This window comes from Sarcophilus harrisii, chromosome 3, assembly GCF_902635505.1.
Source record: "Sarcophilus harrisii chromosome 3, mSarHar1.11, whole genome shotgun sequence".
Classification (NCBI taxonomy): domain Eukaryota; kingdom Metazoa; phylum Chordata; class Mammalia; order Dasyuromorphia; family Dasyuridae; genus Sarcophilus; species Sarcophilus harrisii.
Window position 1 is genome coordinate 117,331,228 of NC_045428.1, and position 24,013 is coordinate 117,355,240.

Here is a 24,013-nt window from a genome sequence, read left to right on the forward strand (position 1 = left end):
AATCCAAAATTGGTCATTCATTGAAGTTCTAATGTCTTAGTGTTATTTTCCTTTATGTTGTTATGGTCCTTGAATAAAGTTTCTTTTTATTCTGCTTATTTTACATTGCATTACCTCATAAAGTCTTCCCAAGTTTCTTTATATTTGTTGTTTGTTATAGCACAATATTATTTCAGTATTTTAGTATAGGATACTTTGTTCTCCTATTTTGCAGTTGATGCTTACCCACTGTTTCCATTTCTTTTTTATTACAAAAGTTGGGCTACAGTAAGGTGTGTATGTTTAAATAGAATAGATCTTTCCTTTCCTCAATCCTCTTGAGGGACCTCAGAAGTTTAAAAAGTAGATATAGGTCAGTGATTTCTAGGATAGTTCCAAATTATTTTCCAGAATTGTTGTGTTAGTACATTAGTGTGTCTGTCTTATAGGTCTTTTAACATTTGTTGTTTTAATCTTTTGTCACCTTTGCTAATGTGATGGTTATGAGATGAACCTTCATGGTTGTATTTTTTGTTCTCTAGTTATTGATGAGTTGGTGTATTATTCAATATTCATAATTTGCATTCATTTTCATTTCTTTTTGTACAAAAGATGAAAAGCTATGAACTAGACAATAATACAGCTTGTTGATTTAGAACAGATTGAATGATAGTGATTTGATGTTGACTTGGAAAGATATCTTTAGTGGCATGCTTCTATATTTCATCCTATTTTTATCCATTTCCTTGATAAAGGCATATTTGACATTTTTTTCCCAGGTGAGCAGAGGCCATAAGGCAAAGAGGGAAAGCTACCACCTTGAATACTAGAATACTAAAAGATTTTGACAGGCTAGAATATTGGGTCTAATAACATATAAAATATGCTTAGATGTAGCTGTAGTCTTATTTATGAACTTACTCCCTTCAGAATTAGACATCACAACCTATCTATCCTACCCATTTGTACAACTCTTGTCCATAATGTGCTATAAATTCACCACAGAGCTTCCACTTAATGCAAGCTGTTTGTCACCTTCTCTTGACATCTCAAGAATGCCAACAGAGCACAGAGACTCTTGACTAACCTTTGTGCTTGTTATAGAACTGTTCTATCTTAATTTTAACTCACATTTCTGTGATGACATCTTTTATTCTGTTTCTCCTTCATAATTTCTTGGCTCTTGTATTATGTTCCATTGCCTCTGGGGTAAACCTCAATTTTAGTTCTTTGGAGACTGTAGCATTCTATAATTCACTGTCAGAAAAATATTTTAAAAGTGGGTTTTTGTTTTAAAGAGAAAATTACAGTCATGAAGAAAGTTTTACAATTTTTCTGAAGACAGTTTAGCAGTTAACACCAGGGTCATCTTCCAACAAAAACATCTAGATGATGACAAGTTCTTTCTAACAGAGGTAAACAAAGGATTTGGTGGGATTTGTTTTTGTTTTAAGTCCAAATGTAGCAAGAAACATCATTTCTTAGATTATTTAAATTATAGTGCTAAATATTTACAAAAAGACTGCCATGAAAATAACTACAATGTGCTAATGTTTCAGAGAATGAAGAAGTAAAAAAATCCTATTAAGAACTTGATAAGACCCCCAAACTAAGTAAAATATACTTTAATACTATATGATTTTACTGCAAAGATATGAATGTTTTAGGCAAAGGCAGCAAAATGTATATGGAAAATATGGATTAGAAGTTTTATAAATGATTCAGAAGCTTCAAGCTTGTAAAGTGCTCATTGTAGTAAAAACTGAATAACATCACACAAAATAAAATTGTGTATATATTATCAGATAAGGAATTACTCTTTATTGATAGATTTCTTCCTATATTATCTTTCTGTGTATAATCAGACCAAAAACTTGTCAAAGCAAATATAAAAATGAACATAGAGCTAAAAGAAAGTAAAAATGCAGTAAAAATTGTGTATATATTATCAGATAAGGAATTATTCTTTATTGATAGATTTCTTCCTATATTACCTTTCTGTGTGTAATCAGACCAAAAACTTGTCAAAGCAAATATAAAAATGAATATAGAGCTAAAAGAAAGTAAAAATGCAGTAGAGATAAATGTAAATTTGGATTCAAAGAATTGATTTCAAATATAATATTGAGGAAATAATAACTTGTCTGGAAAAAGATGAGATTATTGTACCCTCCAAGCTCAGTGAGTCCATAGTGTATTGTGGAAACTAAAAAAGCTATTGTGATCTCAAAGACAGAGATTCTAGGACTAAGAGAGTGACAAACTTGATATACTTTTGTACCTTTGTTAGGTCTTGGCAAGAAAGAGTATTGTGTTCAGTTCTGGGCATTACATTTAGAAATTAAATTGAACTGTATGATTTAAGTTGGTTGAATACAGGAAACTTTTATATGTATGTGTAATTTATATTTTTATGTGGATCTGTGAGTATGTGCATACACGCATATGTACATCTATTGGTATGTGTATGTCTATTTCCAAGTTGCTTAACAGTGCCTCAGAAAGAGTTGTTCATTCATTCGTATCAGTTGTGTCCATCTTTTTATGAGGGGTTTTCTTGATAGTCATAATTGAATGGTTTGACTTCTTCTCCAGTTCATTTTATAGATGAGGAAACTGAGGCAAACAGGGTTAGTGACATGCTCAGGATTACATAGCTAGACAATGTCTGAAGCTAGATTTGAACTCAGGAAAATGAGTCTTTCAGACTTTAGGCTTGCACTCTATCCATTGAACCACCTGGCTATCCCTGTATAATAAATATTCTTTGAAAAATAAGTCTGAACATTCTGAGGAAGATAGTGAATGTTCTTTAAGGATCGATTGAAGGAAAACTGAAACAGTTCCCTGAAAGAGTGACTGAATTTGGGAGGATCCCAGGAAGAACCAAGGCCTGAGTTTTTGTGGTGGGCAATTGCATATTTTAAAAAATTTCATTGTAAATTCTTTCAAAAAAACAAAAACAAAATCAAAACTAAACAAACAAACAAACAAACAAAAAAAACTATCTAAGCAGCAACTGTACCAGGAACATCAAGACTGTAGAAAAGGCACATACTGCATAGTCAATGATCCTCATCGCAGGCCATGGAGAATTAACTGTATCACCACCCACTTAGTGTTCCCTGGCCATCAGCCAGGACTTCACATCCCTGGGAGCTTCATTGGTAAGAGTCAGGGGACGAATACAAAGTCTTCTTCATAATAGGTCTCTGCCTTCTCTTTTTCTTTAGAGTTTGGGGGACACTTATGCTAATCCTTTTATTTCCAGGAAAGCAAGCTACCTTCTCCCAAAAACTAATTCTGTTTCACTTTGCTCTGCATTGCCCATGCTCTCTTTTAGCAATATCATGCATTTCTAGTCCTGCACGATCATACCAATTGTTCCAGTTGTTCTGTGTTTGACCAGTGCTCTGGTAGTTTATGTTCCGTTTTTGGAACAAAATGAGACAGACACTCTTAGATCTTTCAAAAATTAACATTAGATTTACTTACCCGTAGCAGGAGGATATTTGACAAGGTTACTGTGAGGACACCTTGAGTTGATTCAGTCCAGTGAAGCTCACTTATCTCACCTGCCAATTGTTTTCCATCTGTCAAGCATCAGAGAACTGGGGTAGAATTTTTAAGACTGTTTGAATTCAGAAGCTTAGGAAGTGATGAGAGCCCTCTGAGCTTGAGTCCTTTTCCTGAGAGGAGCCTAATTTTATGGGACTATTTCTTCTACCAGAGCCTTCCTTAATAGAATTCAGAGGTCTTGGTTTTAGGAAAGTAGACATAAATCTCCAAATAATCTTCTTTACCTCAAATAAACTTCTTTAATAATTATACTTAATACAATTGAGAGATGTTAATTGGTTTTTATTCCTATTAAGTATATAAAATTATTTCCATTCTAGTTTTAAGACACTTTGATAGGGATCTTTTGAATTTTAGAGATTGTAAACATATTTTGAAAATTTGCTTTATGTATTCATCTAAAGAAAATCTACCTCATTAATTGTAGACAATTTACTTAGTGAGGAGTCCTTCCTTATGTTGAGAATATAGCTTGCTTATTAAATGTAAATGAAAAAAGGTTTCAACTTTTAAGGGAGCATGACACTTTTTTTTAGACTTAGTTTTAAGAGAACTTTTGGAAATTTCTCTCAACATAAAGAAGAAAATAACTTGGTCAAGATACCTTTCATTTCCTTTGAGTTGAGATTCTGAAAAATTTCCATGTTAGATTCTGAAGTCATCTTCACCACTTAGATTATGTTGATCTTAGATTAGGATGACTGGAACACTTGGAATTAGTTGGAAATCTCACTCATTAATAGTCTTTGTCCTTTGACTTGTGTAATTCTTCAACTTAAGAAAATTCTTCAAAAAGAAATATTTTTCTTAAGTATTTTTAAATCATTTAGGATTCTGAAATAGGCATTCTACTGTTCTGGTCTAGGACTAAATTGGATCAGTTCTCTGATAGTTTATGTTAAATATTGGAACCTGTAGGTGATTTAGCAGTTAACAAAAGGACATTTACTTAGCTGTTGTAGGACCATATTCAACAACCTCACATTGATCAGCTGAGTAAAACTTCCTTGCCTGTAAATCTTCCTAGTTTTCTCCAAAACAGTTATTTCTTAGGGAACAATATTTCTTTCTTTTCTGACTTTTTATTTTTTGTTAAAGCTTTTTTATTTTCAAAACATATGCATAGATAATTTTTAACATTTATCCTTGCAAAACCTTGGGTTCCAAATTTTTTCCTTCCCTTCCCTCACTCCCTCCCCTAATAATCAAATATATGTTACACATGCAATTCTATATATACTTCCAAATTATCATGCTGCACAAGAGAAATGGGATCAAAAAAGGGGAAAAAAATGAGAAAGAAAACAAAACACAAGCAAACAACAAAAAAAAAGTGAAACTATTATGTTGTAATCCATACTTGGTCCCCATAGTCCTTTCTCTGGGTATAGCTGGCTCTCATCATCACAAGTCTGTTGGAACTGGCCCGATTCATCTCATTGGTGAAAAGAGCCAAGTCTATCAGAATTAATTGTCATATAATCTTGCTGTTGCTGTGTTCAATGAGGAACAATATTTCATAATATTTCTATGCCATGCTTGTTTAGCCATTATCCAATAAATGGACACTCCCTTAGTTTCCGTAAATATCTTTGGATGTATGATAGAGGTCCTTTTCCTTTGTTTGAACTCTTTGGGTTATAGGCCTATTTGTACTATAACTTACCCAAAAGATATGATATAGCTTGGTACTCCTGGACCACGATTCTAAATCTCTTTCCAGAATGACTGGATTAATTCATAGCTCCACTAACTGCATTGGTGTGTTTTCCTGTAGCTTCTCTCCTCTAACATTTGTCATTTTCTTTGTCATCTTTGAATATCTGATGGGTATGAAATGGAATCTTGGGGTTGCTTTAATTCACAGCACTTAATGGTTTGAAGGAGCTTTTCATATAGTTGTTTATAGTTTAGGTTTCTTCCTTTCAAAACTACTTGTTAAGAGTATAATAACTTAAACATTTTATTTATAAAAGCATACATTTATCATTATAATATCACAACATTAAAATTTTTCTTTTAGGTGATATGTATATATAGCCAGTAATGATGATGATGATGATGTTCAATAAAATGGTATATATATGTATTTTCAAGGAATTTCAACTTTAGTTCACCTAATGTTTCTTAAGCTTTGTTTTCAAAGTACCATGCTAATTTCTGAGAGAAAAACAGTTCTAATATGACAGTCATATCTTGGTTAAATTAGGGTGCTCTCAACATCAGGTACTCACGATAAGGTAGGTAGATGGCATAGTGGATAGAGCATTGAGCTTGGAGTCAGGAAGACCCAAATTAATATCTGACCTCAGACATTTAATCGCCATGTGACTTTGGAAGTCACTTATTTTTTTCTGTCTCTGTCTCCTCATCTGTAAAGTGAATATAAGAATATTCTGTACCTCTCAGGATTGTTATGAGATTAAATAACAATGTAAAGCATTTAGCATAGTATCTGGTACATATTATACACTTTAATGAATACTTGTTTCCTTCCTTTTTCCTTCCCTTTCCCCCTTTTCCCTTTTCCCTTTTCTCCCTCTCTGTAGTTTGCTGAAGAGTTGATTGGACAAAACAAGTTAATGCAGAATAAGTTTAACATCAGCATTTCAGATTTTCTCTAGTCAGTCTAGTCAATGATATTTGGCCAAGCTGAGTTGCACCTGCGCCAATTGATGACATTATTTCACTCCCTACCATATGTACTTCAATTTCCCTTTTCTCTTCCTTTCTTGTTTCTCTTTTTCTATTTCTAACTTTTCCTCTTGTCATTTACTAAAGGTCACTACTTAACTTTACTAGTAGCAACAAGGAATGAAGAGGTTCCTGAATTTTTCTCTATATATTGATCTTTTTTTCCCCCCTTTTTTAGATTAATTCTGTAAAGGCTAACTTTTAACTTTAAAAATATGTGTGAATTTTTTATTATTTTTTAAAAGTTTAAAATAGCTTTCTTAGGCTCTTACATTTTGAGTGTAATAGGGAGTTGAATCTTAATTTTGTTTCAAGAAATTATTAATCCATGGTATAGAAATAACTGGTGAAATTAACATGAATGTAATATTGTTTTCTATCTATAGAATGGTGACCTTTTTTCCTTTTTTTTTTTTAAACAACAAAACAATAGTATGAAGTATTCAGAATAGAAGAGGAAGAAAAAATAAAATCAGAAGGACAAGACGTCACAGAATCAGTATATTTCATGAAGCAAACCATCAGTAATGCCTGTGGAACAATTGGACTGATCCATGCTATTGCTAACAACAAAGACAAAATGAATTTTGGTAAATAATTTCTCCCTCCTGGTATTTTTTTCTTTGTAGTTTTAAATTGATTGATTTGAACAGTAGGTGGTGCTCTAATTCTTCTTTACTCTAACTTAGAACTGTGGTTAGAATATAGTATTTTTTCTTTTTCTAATTTTTTTTTTTTGCAAAAGGGAAGTCAGTGTTTGAACATCACTTTATTTTTCCTTTCTAAAGTTCTACAGATAAACATGTTCTTTCAAAAGAACAACTTAAAGGGAGAAAGAAGGAAATAAGTATTTATTAAGCATTTACTGTGTACTAAGCAGTGTTCTGGATAACATAAAAAGGTGGTATGATGAATTTATCCTAGAATTCTATTTTCTTCTTCAATGTGTTCTCTATAGTTTAATATTCTTTAATATTCAGTAGTAACAATATTAGTGATTAAATTTTTACCTTTTGCTTATGTTCTATTAAAAGTAGATTTTTGAAAATATATGCTCATTTGCCCAATTTACTTATAGAAGAATTTAAGACAGGAAGAGAATTTCACGTAATAGCGTCACCAAATCTAAAAGTTAAAATGATCATTCATTCTCACTTCCTGCCTGATTGGAACATCTCTAGTAATACTGACTCATTATCTCATAGGGTAGCCCATTTTACTTTCAAACTGCTCTAATTGATAGGTAATTTCTTCCTTATAGTGAACTAAAATCTCTTTCTCTTTAACTCTTATCTTCTGGAGCCTAGAAAAAAAGAATTCTTCAACCACTTTACAACTATGTATGCTAAATCTGCTTTCCAAGTAAAGGCTCATAGAAATTTCTCATTGTCATTTTTAATATTTTTAGAATCTGGATCAACATTGAAAAAATTCTTGGAAGAATCTCTAAGTATGAGTCCTGAAGAAAGAGCCAGATACCTAGAAAAATATGAAGTCAGTACCTTTTTATTATTATTTTTCATGTATTGGTGAATTCTTCCAAAAGGACAATATATATATATATATGTGTGTGTGTGTATATATATATATTTCTGTATAAATCATTTGTAACTATATTCATGAGGTATTGGTCTTACCTACCAATGGCCATGCGTAATACACCTTTCCTCTCTTCCCCTGGCCACTGTCAGGTACTACTACAAGTCAAGGCCTGAGGCAACAGCATTGGTGGTGGTATTGAAGGAGGGAAAGGTAAACTCCTAGTTCTTTCTCTCTTATTTGCTCCTTACCACTGCTACTGGCAACTTCAGTCCTAGCATTGGTCACCTCAGCAGTATTCCTATCCCTTTCCCATTTTGGCACACTTCATCTAAACACTATAGCTCTTTGATGCTCTTGGCCCTACAGCTCCCATCTTAACTTCTGTAATAGTGCTTAAGAGAACATGAATCAGATTTTCCTTTAAAATGTGGTTAAAACTTGTTTACTTTTATATAAATGCCCATAATTTAGGTGTAACTTTGTTTTTTTTGGTGGGATATAAATCACAGAAAAGGAAGAAAAAGGTCCATAAGAAGGTGCCTTTTTATTCCATTTCTTTGTGGATTCTGTTTCTTCAGTAGGCCAAGGAGAGTTGGAAGCAACCCTGATTGGAAGCAACAAGTGGTAGGAATGCAAAATAAAACTGGTGGACCAGTTCCTGGGGCCCAAGGAAAAAGAGAGTAAGGAAGAAAGATCAGAAACAGAAGATGGGAGAAGCATGGTTTGATAGCAGTTCATTTGAAAAAGACCACCAGGTTTTAGTGCCTTACAATCTCAGCATAAGTCAGCAGTCACCAAAGAGAATGTAAATCATAGTTTCATTAAGGTGGCATCTTAAAAAAAAAAAAAAAAAAAGGAAAGAGGAGAAAAATCAATACCAAGACCTGTTCTTGAGGGGTATAGCTCCATCTTCCCAAAGCTTTTATTTGAAGTCCTTCTTCTTAAACCTGACTCTACCACACACACACACACACACACTCACACTCACACTTCCTCCCTCCCACTCTCCCTCTGTCTGTGTCTCTGTCTCTGTCTCTCTCTTTTTCTCTCTCTCTGTCTTTCTGTGTCTTTATCTCTCTCTCTATTTCCTCTTCCTTTTCCTCTCTCTCTCTCTCTCTCTTTTTCTCTTGTCCTTCCTCTGTCGTGTCTCTCTCCCTACCCTCATCCTCCTCCCTTTCTCTTCCCCATCCCCTGGTCACCTTTCTTCTTCTACACCAGTTGAACTCTTGCACCACTTTAGCTTGATCCTGAAATAGTCTTCATGCTCACTGCTCAGTGGATAGAAGTGAGAGGAGGGGGGATTCTGCAGACCTCTTCGAAGGATACATGTATATTGTGGGAAAAGGGTGGGTAATAGTTTGTGATAGGTAATGTTCTGTGTTGCAGAAAATGTTTATTTTTGACCCAGTCTAGTACCTTAGAGGGTTGTAACTGTTTCATGTTCCATCTAGCATTAAAAAAAAATTATTCCAGTCTACTTTTCTCTATTACAGGGATGTAAAAGTAGCTTGTTCTATTAAGTTTTAATACATGAGTATTTTCTTCTTCCCTTCTCCTTTTTACCATTCTCTTCCTTAAACAAATATATGCTTGACAATATTCTTTATTTTCAGTAGCATTTCATATCTTATCTGTAGAAAAGAGGTAGAAACAGGTATTTTAAAGTCAGGTATTAGACCATATACTAATTCCCTAATTAGTATATATTCTCAGTTTTTCCTAGACTATTCCTGTTTTTGTTTGAAAAATGGATTATATAATTCTACTTTTTCAGTATTTCAGTGATTTATGTGACTGTGGAACTTAAAACTGAATCTTTTTTTTATATACAACTAATATTGGAATTTATTAATAGAGCTTGAATTTTCTTATTTATCATGTAGTATTAAGTATGTGTTGCCTTCTGAAAAGTAACACTTATTAACACAGATTACAAATTCCTTAAGTCCAGAGACCTACTTCTGTGACTTTCCAACCTATCATATCATCCATAATAAGCACTCAGTAATGTGTTGATTTGATCATGTTATTTCTGAATGCCAGCACACTTATGATTTTTTTTTAATTCTGAAAGAGCTGCAAATAGCATGCTAAGCATTTTAAATGGTTTTTAATAGTTCAAATTAACATGGTGGTTCCAAACTTTTCCTGCTTGTCTATGTCCTCTTTATAACTGTTTTGTCTTTTTATGTTTATTTTTAAGTGATTTGTTGATGTTCTTTTCTATCATTTTTCTTTTATATGATTTGCATGAATTAATATAATAGTGACACCTACATAAACATAGGTGTACGTAAGTATACATTCAAGTATACAACATCTTATACATCAAAATATGTCCACATTCTATATTTCTTTTTTCCTCTGCTTCCTTTTTTCAAAATAAAGAGAAGTGACAATGACCAAAATTGTCGTAGGGGATACAGTACACTTAATGGTGGGTTATTGCCATGAAGAGATCTTTTTAGAGTTTACATAAGATCAAGAGCACAGTGAGACTTTATAGATCATTTAGTCTGTACCACTTGTTTTACAGGTAAGAAAGCAGAGGTCCCAAAGAGGTTAATTGGCTTGCCCAAGATCATGAAGATAGTAAGTTGCAGAGCCAGGATTAGAATTCAGGTCCTTTGCCTTCAAATCTATTGTTCTTATTGCCACTCTGGAGTTTGTAAATAATCTTGAGTTACTGTTAAGAGCCACTTTTTAACTCTAAAGTTTAAATTCTGCATTACCAGAGAAACACATATTTACACCACTACCCTTGTGAGGTATTTGATGACGTTGCATTTATAAGAACAAATATATCCTGATCTGTGTTGGAGCATAGCTTGTTTATCTTTAAATGCAACACAGTGAGGTGAGTCCTTTTGGCATTAGCACATCTCTTATGTTTCATTGAGTAGGGTCTAAAATAAGCACCATCAACTCTGCTGTAGTATTCAGAATAAGATGAATTTGTTGAAGAAGTAATTTCATTAATGTAAGATAAGTATATGCTGCTTATGTTTAAAAATTATTAAAGATTTTATAGTTTTTCTGATTTCCAGCAAACAAGACAGCTTTTTCTCTGGGTCTGGGATGACCTAATGTTTTAGCTAAGATACTTGTCTGATGCTATAAAGCAGCCTTTTACATTTTTTGGAAAGGTCTTCAGAGGTCATCCAGCACTGCAAATGTGATATGTCCACTAGAATATACCCAACAAGTTTATTCATCCTGCCTCTGCCTAACGACAAATTTATCATTTATTTTTTTGGGCTTCAACTTTTTTACCTGTGAAATGAGAGGGTTGAGTATGGTACAGTGGAAAGAGAACCTTAATTCAAATTCCATCCCTGTTTCTTATTAATTGTATTGTTGGGAAGTTCTTTTACCTCTCTGGGGATCAGTTCCTTCATTTCTAAAATGAGGGCTTTTGGCTCCATGATCTCTAACGTCTCTCTCTCTCTCCCTCTCTCTCTCTGTTGTAGATCTACAATCCTAATAGTTCTAAGGTTCTTTTCATCTCCATGTTCTATGAATATATCATGAGGCACTGTTTCATTTTTTGTATAGTGGTAGTTGTTAGCATAAGTTTTCTTATGTTGGACCGAAATCTGCCTCCTTCCAACTTTTATCGATTAATCCTAGTTCTCCATCCTGGGACCAAGCAAAATGAAATTATTCCCCAGTTATTCCCATGCCTACCCTGATTGAGTTTTGTTTACAAGTCTTGTAACCTTAACATTATCTTTATCATTTACAAAGCTGAAATGTGGTAATTGTTCCATAAATGCCATGTGTTCTTATTTCAGGCAATTCGAGTTACTCATGAATCGAGTGCCCATGAAGGTCAGACAGAGGTATTTTATATTTCCTATATTATTCTTTCCCTATTTTTTATCTTAATTTAGCTTCTGAACTTAACTATCTCTTGCCATCAATGGCAAGAAAATTGCCTTTTTTCTAATTTTATATGTTAATGTAACCAATTATTGACTATATTATCATTAATTTTAATAATTGATTTGTTATATGAACTGTAGCTGTAGAACACCACAAGGATCTTACATCATTTAGATTTGTTCATAAAGCATTTCAAGTGCATGCTTCTCTCTTCTCTAAGTAACAGCATGATACTTTGGCATCTCATACTTCACATTTTTTGTCCATTTGTATTATACCAATCGTGTTGATTGCCATGCTGTGGTAAGTATGTCCAAGTAGCATATAACTTTCTTCTCTGTATGTGAAAGGTGATTCCAAATATATGGTACCTTTGTAGGGCTTTCTAGTAGTGATACTTGTCTCTTGCCACATCCCTTCAGTTGGATACAAAAGAGCTATTATTAGAGACAAATGAGATTATGTCTCTAATGTGAGTTGTAAACCAAAAAATATGACTTACTATTGTTAAATCTACTTTGAAGCATTCATTAATTTTCCGAGGCCTTGGGCAATGTGAGTATAAGATGCACCATTTTTTCCCCCCTAATTGAATAGTTTCTGAAACCTGTTTTTGTATTTTTAAAAATATCATTTTGAAACATGGTTTTTTAGGATAAATAATATCTAACTAAAACAATATATTGACTGACATAATTGTCATATAAGTATACAATTTTTGAGTAGGTAGGATTAAAATAGCTCTTTCCCTTGAACAAAAAATATGGCATTGAATGTTCATTATGGAGGTTGATATTTTCTAGAAATCTGAATATTTGTCCTAGTTGCCTCTTATGGGTATAAGTCCTGAATTCTTAACATTTAGAGCTGGAAGGGACCTTAGAGGTTATCCAGTTTAAGCCTTGTATTTTACAGATGAGGAAACTGAGGTCCAGAGAGTTTGTGACTTATACAAAGTTACTTAAAAATAACTTTGGACAAGCCACCCAAACTCTCTAGGCTTCAAATAGTTAGTGGCAGAATTGAAACTAGGTCTTCTAATTCTCAATCCAGGACCTTTTCTGTTCTTCTCTATTGCAACCCTTGGGAGTTACTTCTTGGGGTTTGTTTTCAAGTAGAGGGGTCTATTGCTTTTGACATTTTTTGTTTTTTTCCCAGTGTTGGGCTTCTTACCAATTAAATAGGTTTGTTGCATAAGAAAATGTCAAATCTAAATAGCTTAAACAGAAGATAAGAGCTTGGTGAAATGTGTAATCTCCACCTTATATTTCTTTATGTAATTTTAAATAGATTAAATAAGTTTTTTGAATTTTTGTTTTTCACCAATAATAGGTTAATAGTAATACAGATAGTTATTATAATTATCACAGAATCATTTTGAGGAAGAAAAAAATGTAATGGCCTAATTTATTTCTTGTTTGAAGTGGTAAAATTGCTTTCACAGATGTTCAATTCAACACATACCGAGTACCCAAGAAATTTAAGATCTAGCCCTTGGCCTTAAGAAACACATTTGGGAGCAGAGGGGGAGTTGAGAATGGAAAAGAGCTAGTAGACAAATAGTTGTTTGTAATGACAAAGGACAATATAAATCAGTGTCCAAATGAATTACACTGATGAGCGGTAAAATTTCAGCAAAGAGAAAAATTGCTCTAGATTTAAATAGGGAAAGGCCTTGAGCTGGAACTTGAAGTATCAATAGAGTTTGGTAGACAAAAGTCCAGGGAGGAAGGGCATTCTTGGAAGAGGCTGGCAGATAGAAGGAGCATAGACAAGGATATTCAGCCAAACCATGAATACTGTCATCTTTGTATTGTAAAGGAGAGTGTGAACTGTATGTGTGAATGTATATGTATAATTTTTTGATTTAGTATAATTTGATTTAACTTGAATTTTATTTGAGAGTAGTCATAGTTTATATGAAATATGTTGTGATATAATGAAACTACCTGGACTCATTCAAGAGGTGTGTTCAAATCTTACCTTAGACACTTATTGTGTAACTCTAGGCAAGTTACTTAACTTTTCTGAGCCTCAGATGCCTTCCCTCATATTTTTTTTCCCCAGAGTCCTGGGTACTTAATAAGATAATATTGAAAACCTATTACTATCATAAATTGAGAATTTAATTCACCTTAATACACATTAATTAACTGTTTATGTGTAAGACACTGGATATACAAAGATGTCTTTCAGAGGTATCCCTTTCAAGCAGCAGATTTTATACAGAGGTTATGACACACACAGCTATATAGGTAGTACAAAATAGAGTATGGTTGAGAGGAATGAGATAGAGCCAGACAAATTGTTGTAGGGATATTTGAGGAGGGAGAAGACCACCTATTCAGGAAGAAAGGCGGGTATTTATATATGAGACATAGAAATGTCTCACATACATAATTAAGACATAGGAGTACTTGAAACATGGCTAGAGAAATTGTATTTTAGGACTTAAGTAGATCAATCACCTTGAACCCAGTGGTTAGAGTGAAAGAGGAGGCTTGCTTGGAATAAAACCAGGATATTTTATATTGATTTTGAATTTCAATTTATATGACCTCTGAATTGGGATTACTTTGCATAACTAGCCATTTTATATATGTAATCACTTTTCTAAAATCTAATTTCTAGATTTTTTTTTTTTTGTTTTAACATTTTTCTTAACAAGCTCTTAATGTCTTCCTCCTGCTCCCTCATTAAAAACAAATATGTAGGACTCCCCTCCCACACACATGAAGACACTAAAGAAAAAAAAAATCTCTTTAACATATGGATATTCAAGCAAAGCAGATTCCCTCACTGATCAAGTCCAAAAATATATTTATTATGTAATATAAGTATCACAAATTTGTTAGAAGGTGAGTAGTGTATTTTTTCTTTGTCCCTTAGGATTGTGATTTGTTATCAGGACTATTTTGAATTATAATATTCTCTTCTAAAATACCAGTTCCTTCTCACAGTTTGGTATTATTCACAAGTTCAGTGAACATGATTTTTATAACATCAAATGTTAATAAGATCTCTAAAGCACAGTCAACTTTTACATTTAAAAAATTGGGGGGAATGTCTTTTGTTTTTAACCATGGTAATTTCAGGGTGGCCTTGCTGTAAGTCAAATTAACAAGTTAGCAAATATTTATTAAGATCTTAATATATGCCACTGTGCTAAGCCCTATAGCAGGTTATAAATGTTTTAGTAGAGATAGTTTATGACTAGGATTTTTTAGCATATCAACTATAAACTTTCCTGAGGGCCCTATCCCAAATTTAGTGGATTGTATCATGTTAAAGTTACTTTATCAGAGAGACTATAATATTAAAAATGTATTTTTCCTTATGACATGTAGAAAATCAGAAAAGAAACCTTTTCTTTAGAAAACTTGTGTTTTTGTTATGCTGGAGATCTTCTATAACACATCTTAAAAGTTCATAGAATATGGGTCTGATTTTGAGTGGTGTTGGCCTCAATTCTACCACTTTGGCTATAGATTTCACTTTATGCATTCCTTATTGAAATGCTGTTTTGTTTTTGTCTTTTAATTTTTGGCAAAATAAAACTAGAAAAGAGTGATCAAGGGAAAATAGCAGTAAAAATAAGAAAATTTGCACCTTTTTTTCTTTGATATTTGATGTTAACAATTTGAGTAATCCTTCCAATGATGCAGTTTGCAGCCCATCCATGCTTGTCCATCCTGTGTGACTCTTATTTGTGTCTTGCAATCCTGGTACAAAAGGCCCATTCAACATCCTTGGATGCCATAGGATATTTTGACATTGCATGTCGTGCGCTATTAGTGGAGCATGCAGATTGTCCATTGGGTATTAGTATTAATAAAAGAAGATTGACTTTAAAGCCGTAAAGTCTGAATTTGAATCCAAGCACTGCCCAGGTGATTATGGGCAAAAAAATTTAACCTCTCTGTGCCACAGTTTCCTCATCTGTAAAATTAGGTTTTTCTAGGCATACATCCCTTTGTACAATCCTTTGTTGAAAATGTTTTGTATGGGGCACTGAGATGGCGCAGTGGTTTCAACACCAGCCCTAGAGTCCAAATTTGTCTTCAGATACCTAACATTTATTAGTTGTGTGATCCTGGGCAAGTCCCTAACCCCAATTGCCTCTCAAAAACAACAATAGCAAAAACAAAACAAAACAAAACAAAACCCCTAAGGTGAATGTGTTGTAGTTAATGAACACCATACCTTTTCTATTGTCATTTGGATAATCCTAACCCTCCGTTTATTGGACACTAATATTTCCTAATTTGCAGCCATATAAATTTAATGGAAGAAGATTGTTTTAAAAGGATCTTGAGCTGCGTTTCTAGGAGAAGCTTTGGGTCATTAATAGAAATGTTAAATTTCTCAAAGGCAATCTAACTTTTTTCCTAACTCAGTTCTAGAACCACTTCATTGTTCATTAGATCCTATTCTGCTTTTTGGTTGTTTACAATTCAAGAGTATCAGATTTAGTAGAAAATAATACTTTAATAAGGTTTTCTTTCAGTCAAATATCTCTTAGAGATATATTGCAGAATCATACAAGATTCTTTTAAAAGATATAACAACAGAGATAACTTTATTCTGATTAATAGTATCAAATAAACTTAAAACTGGGAGAAATTTGCTTTGCAAAGATAATTTGTCATTAGCATGAGGGATGTCTAGTATAAAAAATTCAGAATGAAGAGAGATTTCCTGTGTATGGTAAGGTCTGTCAGATTCTTCTGTTTATAGATAACATTATGTTGATTTCATCAAACTGTAGCATTGCAGAGGCTCTTAAATGAGACTTATGAGTGAAGACAGTTTGGCCCAACTAATCACACAGGAAAAAACTAATGGATGAAGAATATGTGTTTGTTCATGCTAATATGCGGTTGGATAGACAACCCATAGAGCTAATCCATTAGTACACATGATTTGGATAAACCATGTAAAGGCAGTCTTAATATTGTATTAGTATTGATAAAAATATAGTGTTCTCCAGAAGGGAGGCTAGTTCTCCTGCATTGGTTAGATCATGTATTATATTAAATTCTATTCTGGTGCCTTTGACATTGTTAAGATTAATAAATGTTTGTTAAAAGTTGGATGTCAAATTTTTAAAGGGGGGTTGTCAAAATTAAAGTTACCAAAGAAGAACAATTTAGGATGACACAGAAGCTTTAAATAATGTCATGAGAAACAAAGATAAGATAATGTTATTCTAGAAAAGACAATGCAGTGGAAAGAATACTAAATTTTTGTAAAGAGAAATAATTAATCAATGAATAAACAATTATTTAGCACCTACTATGTGCCAAGCACCGTGCTAAGCTCTAGACCAGAATCAAATAAAGATTTATTTATTACCTTACAACTTTACCTCTCTGGGCCTTCTATGTTTTGGGCCCATTGGAAGAGATTAACTGAGGTCCTTTCTAGAATTGAATCTGTGGTCTTTATGAAGGCTTGGGGGGGCATGGGGAATGAAGGAGAGGGATTGGGGTTTGGGGAAAAAAATATATATACTGTCAAATATTTGAAGGCCTTTCATATGGAAGAGGGATTAGACTTCTCTTTGTTTCCAGGGGGCAGAACTGGGACCGAAGAGTGGAAGTTACTGGGAGGCAAATTTCAGCTCATTAGAAAACGTTCTTCAACAATTAAAGCCACCTGAAAGTCATATGGACTGCCATGTTGAGGTGTGTGCCACAGTCAGGGGTGGTTTTCAGATTGAGCTTGGGTGACTACTTTTGGGGATATTGTGGAGGATATCCATTCATTGTACATAAGGACTAGACTGATAATCCCTTCCAGCTCAGTTCTGCCAAGAACTAGCAGCGTGACCCCTTAGACAACTCAACTTTTCCTTCTTTTGTCCTTAGTATCCTTATTGCTAGAAGAATGAAGTTAGAAGAGATGATCTCAAATATGTCATTTCTAACTCTAATGAATGTAATTAAATACCAAAAAGATTCTTGACCAAGAAGGCAATATGATGTAGTGGAAAGAGTGCTGATCTGGAAGCCAGGAGACTTCCATTTGAATCCTATTTCTAACATTTACTAGGACTATGACCATAGGGAAGTTGCTTAATCTCAGTTTCGTCATCCCTAAAAGTGGAGCTCATAATATCTTTAAATACTAAGAGGTTGGGAATAGATGCATTAGAATTTGGCATTGAATTCACCAAGATTGATATACTAGAAATTTTAGACTTCTTAGCTAACTTAGGAATAAAAACCGACATTTATGTAGTGATAGGTTTACAAAATGATTTTTGTATTTTAAATTTAAGGTGGCTAATGCAAGTATTGTTATCACCATTTTACAGATGCAGAAACTGAGACTTAAGAGCCCAAGAGACTGGCACAGGTGACTTACTAATGATCTACTTTAATAAGTAGGAAAGCCAGGATTTGAAGGCAAGATTTCTCCTGCCTCCAAGCAAGGCTTATGTCACTGCAATCATTGCTTTATCTAACATTACAAAATTTAAAACAAGTTATTTTGTAGAAGAAATAGGACTTGAAACATTCCTCTGGATAAGAGGAGGGGGTCACCTCTTTTGGTGAACCCCACATTCACTACTGATCCCTGTGCTTATTGTTGGTGAAAGATTAAGGCAATTTGGCCTCTTTGGTCAGGAACCTCCTTATATCAAAATGTGTTACTCAAAATTCATCTTCTGTTTATAGTAAAGTTATCAATAATATAACCATGTGGGTTTGTATTACTTTTGTAGCTGATCATCTCTGACAGATGACCTAATTATCTCCCAGCCCTACTCCTTACTTGCTGTGTGACTTTGGGCAATAATAATAGTGACTGACAATTTGTATAATGCTTTAAGCTTTGAAAAAGCACTTTAAATGTATCCTCAGAATAACTGTTGGGTGTCCCTGTTTTACAGATGAAGAAAGGGAGACGCAGAGAGGTCAAGTAACTTGCCCAGGGTCACAAAGCGAGTATCAGTGACTGGCACTCAGTAGGTGCTTAATAAACACTTACCAACTGGACTTCAGATTCTCCAGTACTTCTGCTGTTACACACACGGCTTCTCAAGTCATTTCCCTTCACTGCATTCATTTAAAAAACAACAGTGTTGACATAGATGATCTCTGAAAGTCCTGTCCAGCTCCATAGCCTGTGATTCTGTGGTAGGAGAACAGGCTGAAAGGCAGGATGAGGGGAAGCAGACAATGGGATTTCATGAAGGAACAATTTCAGTGGTATGGAAATTGAAAGCATTATGGTATACTTAAGCTTACCATAGATCTGTCTTGAATTTAGCAGAAAACAAGTCCCCAAAAAGTGGTGCTGGAGATTTGGTATTTATTAATGTAATTTAGTGAGGAGTAAGGATAATATGAAGAAAGTTGTACCAGATGTTAAAATGGTTAAACTAAGCCTTAAAAGCTGATTGTTAAATCTCCTGTCACCATTTTATGTGTATATGTATACATTTATCTATTTTACTCCTAAAATATTTCAGAATACCTAGTGTGCTCTAGGCTTACACTTATGAAATATGTTCATATCTGAAAGAAATAATTAAGTAGCAAACTAGTTATTGCTTTAGAGACAAAAATCAAGATAGAGGAATTAAGTTTTTTAATCCTGGAAGCCTCCCAGTAAACTATATGAAACCATTTTGTGGGTGATTTTATATTTAAAAGTTAATAAATTGGAGTTTTAGTTATAAGGCTATTGCTTTCACAAAAGAAAGTTATTATTAAAAAAAAATGCTGATTCTGCATAACCAGTATTTGAGAGCTGCAACATATCTCTCTTGAAGGTAAGTTTTAAAACATTATTTGGTTTTTAACATACTTGACTGAGCATTGTATGTTCAGGTTCTTTCTATAATAATACTCAAGTTGAAGTATTTCAATTATTAGTTATTACCTTTGAATAAATAGTAATAATCGCTAACACTTATGTAGTGCCATACTGTTTGGCAGGTACTGGGATAAGTGCTTTACAAATATCTAATTTGAATCCTCACAGCAACCCTAGGGGGTGAGGAAAATAGCTTCAGTTACTTGTACAGGGTCACATAGTTAATTTTATTTGAGGTTAAATTTGAAGTTAGCTCTTACTGATTCTAGACTCAGCACTGTGCACTATGGTGCCACCCGGCTTCCTGAATTTTTGAGATTTCCCTGTTTAATATTCATTTCATGAAAAAATAAAATCTGATTCAAGTGTTATGTTAACAGAAAATTGTATATTCTAACAGTGTGATCTTAATTATAATTTAAAATGCATCTTTGACATGAGTTATTGTAGCTGTAGTTGGTAAATGCTGAAGTTTATGAGACCTCGATTACAAAAAGCTGTATATTTGTCCAGTGACTCAAGGGTCATGTGTGTGCAGAAGAAGGAGATAGGACTATATTGACTAGAATGCATTGGTGTGGAAATAGGACTGATTGTTAGGAGGAATAAATAACATCTTTGTTGAGTAATAATAGAATCTTGGAGCGGAATGGTTTAAACTTTATTTCTCCCTAAAAGTAGAGAGATGGTAAATTCTGACATTATAATACTGACATTTTTTTTTAAAGCATTTTAAGATTTACTACATGCTTCTTTTAAAACAATCCTATTAATAATAGGTAATACAACTATCTCCATTTTACAGATTAGGAAACTAAGAGAAGTAACTTTCTCAAAAGGTTTAGTCAATATCAGTCAGAATTTGAAACTAAAGCTTGTTTGTGATTCCAGATTTCTTTTCTGAGGCATTTAGGTGGTATAGTGGATAGAGTTTTGACCTTGAGTCTTCTTGACTTAAAGTTCAAATCCTGCTCAGACTTCCTAGCTTTTGGAATTCCCTGAGCCTCAATTTCCTAATCTGTGAAATGGTAATAATAACAGTACCTACTTCTTGTGAGGTTCACAAGGAGTATTTGTATAGAACTTTGGATACCTTCAAGTGCTGTAAAAGTACTTCTTATTATTTCTACTCTAATACGCTGAGTTTATCAGTTTTTTAACATATCCACAGAAGGAAGAAGTTTCATTACTTTGAATTTTAAGCATTTACACAAGTATCAATCTTCTTTTTAAAAGTTGAAATAATTGAATTGGGAAGAAAATTATGATGAAAAAAATTTCAGCCTACGTTTTTATTTTTTAGTTCCTGTTTTCATTCTCTTTCCTTTCTGAATTAACTGCATTCTCTCCAAAGATTAGTTTGAAAATTTTCAAAGTTTGCTCAACACAAAAACCTACTTAATGTGAAAATTACTATTGTAAATTTTTTTTTAGTTTCCAATTTAAAATACTATTCTTGGAGTTTTATGACTTATCCTTTTTTTTCCTTACCTCAAAATCTTTCATAGTTTGTTATTTGTCTATGTGGTACTATCTTTAATTATGTGTTTTATAACACATCCGTGCGTTTCTATCTTCTATATTTCTTGTCCATATCTCCTCTAAAATGATATTTATTTTACAGCATAGATGAGGATATATGAACAATCAAAAGATAAAATGTAAAAGTGGAAATCAAAAGGATTTTTGGTACCTGTGACATACTATAGACTTAGGATAAGCATATGGTTATATAAAACCCCTTGATGAATTTTTTTTTTTAAAAGAAATGTCATCCAAATTTTCCTCATCTTTTATTTCTGCAACTGATTTTTAAAAACCCTACAAATGCTTTTTAAAATTATCTTTGTTTTTATGTATTCCTTCTTTCCAAAAATATTTTCCCCAGTTAGCGTACTGTTTTGTCAAAATAATTTAAAAAGAGGGAAAAAAGAAGTTCAGAAAAACAACACATCAGCTTTGTCTAATGTGTATATGTGTAATATTTCATATCCCTAGTATTCCACCTCTGAAAAGAGTTTAGGAAGATGGGTTTCCTCAATTCTTTGGTACAGCTCAGTGGGGATAGAAGCAGAAAAATCTGAGTTCAAATGCAACCTTAGATAATTCCTGGACAAGTCACAACCTCAATTTCCTCATATAAAATGAGGATAATAATAATTCCCACCTCTCAGGATTATCATGAAGATCACATGAGATCATTTTAAATGCACTTAGCAGAATGTATAACACATAGTAAGTGCTATGTTATTAGTTTCCCAAAGCTTCATTATACTGCTTTCAGTTTCAGATCTCTTCCTCTACCATCCTTCCCTGTTCCATTTACATTTGCATCCATTATATGCATTATTTTCCTGGTTCTGTTTACTTCATTCTTATCATTTTATGTTAGTTTTTCTACTTCTGGGTTAATATTTATAATTTACTAAAGTAAATTATTCATTAAACATTCAGGTGTCATGATTTGTTTATCCAGTCTTGAGTGGATGGGCATCTGCATTATATTTAGTTCTTTATTACAAAATGCAGTTGTGAATATTTTTGGTTTACAGAGGACCTTTAGTCTCTTTATAATGCCTAGCAGTGGAATCATCTGAATCAATAAGTATGGACATTTCATTTACTTTTCTAAAATGTAATTCCAAGTTATACAGTTAGGAAAGCAAGCAAATCAGAAATGCAAGACTTCATATTTATCCTTGCTAAATTTCATCTTGTTGGTTTTGAGATCATTAAGAGAAAAGCCACATAGTGGAATTGGCAAGAGCTCTGAATTTAAATTGTCCTTGTCATTTCTTTACATAATTTTAGATAAATTATTTAATCTTTTTGGTTATAATTTTTCTCATCTTTAGATAAATTATTTAATCTTTTTGGTTATCATTTTTCTCATCTGTGAAATTTGTGATGATCTCGGTAACTTCTCTTCGTATTCTTACTTAGTTTATGTTGTTACATTTACTAATTAATGAAATACTTTTTTTAGCATTTCATAGTTCTCTGGCTCTCTTGTGTTCTTATGCCTATTTTAGTGTATCTTCTTAGGAATCCTGGATACATTTTATTGATGTATAATTTCACAAAGGTTCAAATATTTGCTCCTGGAGTGTTGAATAATTAAATATAGTAGAATTCACTGATTTCAAAACATCTTCTGTGGATTTGTGGTGAAATTAATGAATAACGTCTCATAGAGTAGTGAGTAAATTGTTGTTACTTAGCTTTACTAGCATCTGAGACAGTTCCTTCCAGAAAGGCATTAGTAGTCTTAAATTATATAGCTTGTTTGGTCGTTTTTTTTTTGTTAGTTTTCTCAGATTAGATTATTTAAAATATAAAGACCATCTGTTAAAGATGAGAGAAGCTAAATGTTTCATTGGTATGACCTTTAAAAGATATCAAGTGAAAATAAGTTAATATTTAATAATTGCAGCAGTGATGATTTAACTTTATGGATAGAAGAGTAATTGCCAATTTGTACAAATTACTATTCTTTTTTACTCGATTTTTAGAGTAAATTCCTTTTTTTTTCTTTTTTTTCTTTCTTTTTTTTGGGGGGGGGTTAAATGAAGCTTTTATTAAGTACCTACTGTATCCCAGGAACTACATAATACTTGTTCTCACATTTGTTTTTCCAAAATAAATGGAAGAGGGAGGGAAGGAATGAGAAGACTGGAGCATGAGGTGTTTATGCCAGTAGTGAAAATAATTAGATATACATTACTCTTTTTATTCAGTGTCATTTTACTCAAGTAATTTTTGTATTTGTAGAAAATTGAGCTGATTTTTTATTAATTAAAAGTTATTAAAATGGTCCATGATTACATAATTAAGTCAAAATAGTTAAAAATTCACAATTGAGTTGAATTTTTATAAAAATCACTTATATTTGTTCCAAACTATTGAGGTTGTAGCTCTAGAATTTCTCAAGTTGCTTTTTTAAAGTATTTGTTTTTTTCTCCCTTAGAAGCAAGGAAGGATGTTTAGGAAGAAAAATAGTCAACATATAATTAAATGTTTTTTTTAGTTCCTAATTATCCTGAGGGAGACAGATGGAACAATAAATAGAACTCTGATGAAAAGTGTCATATATAATTTAAATTATTATAGTTTAGTTTGGCAAGTACTGAAATAATCTACTTTTTTATAGTTTTCTTTGTTTTCCTTCATTCTTAATTGTATTCTTTTTACATGCTATTGCATTTAGGACTTTGAGACGGGTTGCAATAGTTTATATTTCTTTTTGATTATTTTAATTTTGCTTCAAAGAGGTAAAAAATTGTGACACTGGGACATCTCATTAATTTTGCCTTTTACTCTCTTTTCCTGCTTCTTTGCATCTCTTCTTTCTGGACTCCTTTTCTCTTCCCCTGTAGAATGTGAGTGACTATTTGCAATGGGTATGGATGCCATTTTATGGGAAAGGTCAGAATTGGTCAGAGTGTAGAGCAAGTGAATGGCTACTAGAACTAGTCTAGTTTACATTTTAATAAGTTTCTACACTTGT

At 32.9% G+C, this 24,013-nt stretch overlaps 1 protein-coding gene across 5 annotated transcripts in view; it reads left to right on the forward strand.

Annotated features, from left to right (window-relative positions):
* Positions 1-24,013, forward strand: part of UCHL3 (ubiquitin C-terminal hydrolase L3) — an 83,785-nt gene that overhangs the window by 29,180 nt on the left and 30,592 nt on the right. For 2 of the 5 annotated variants that reach the window (XM_031958495.1, XM_031958497.1), the window contains exons 4-7: positions 6,686-6,842; positions 7,661-7,746; positions 11,589-11,636; positions 17,253-17,366. In XM_031958495.1, the coding sequence (XP_031814355.1) occupies positions 6,686-6,842; positions 7,661-7,746; positions 11,589-11,636; positions 17,253-17,366 (405 nt within the window). Of the gene's footprint in view, positions 1-6,685; positions 6,843-7,660; positions 7,747-11,588; positions 11,637-17,252; positions 17,367-17,998; positions 20,773-24,013 lie in introns of those variants that run through there. The other 3 variants (XM_031958496.1, XM_031958499.1, XM_031958500.1) reach the window with 2 other exon arrangements.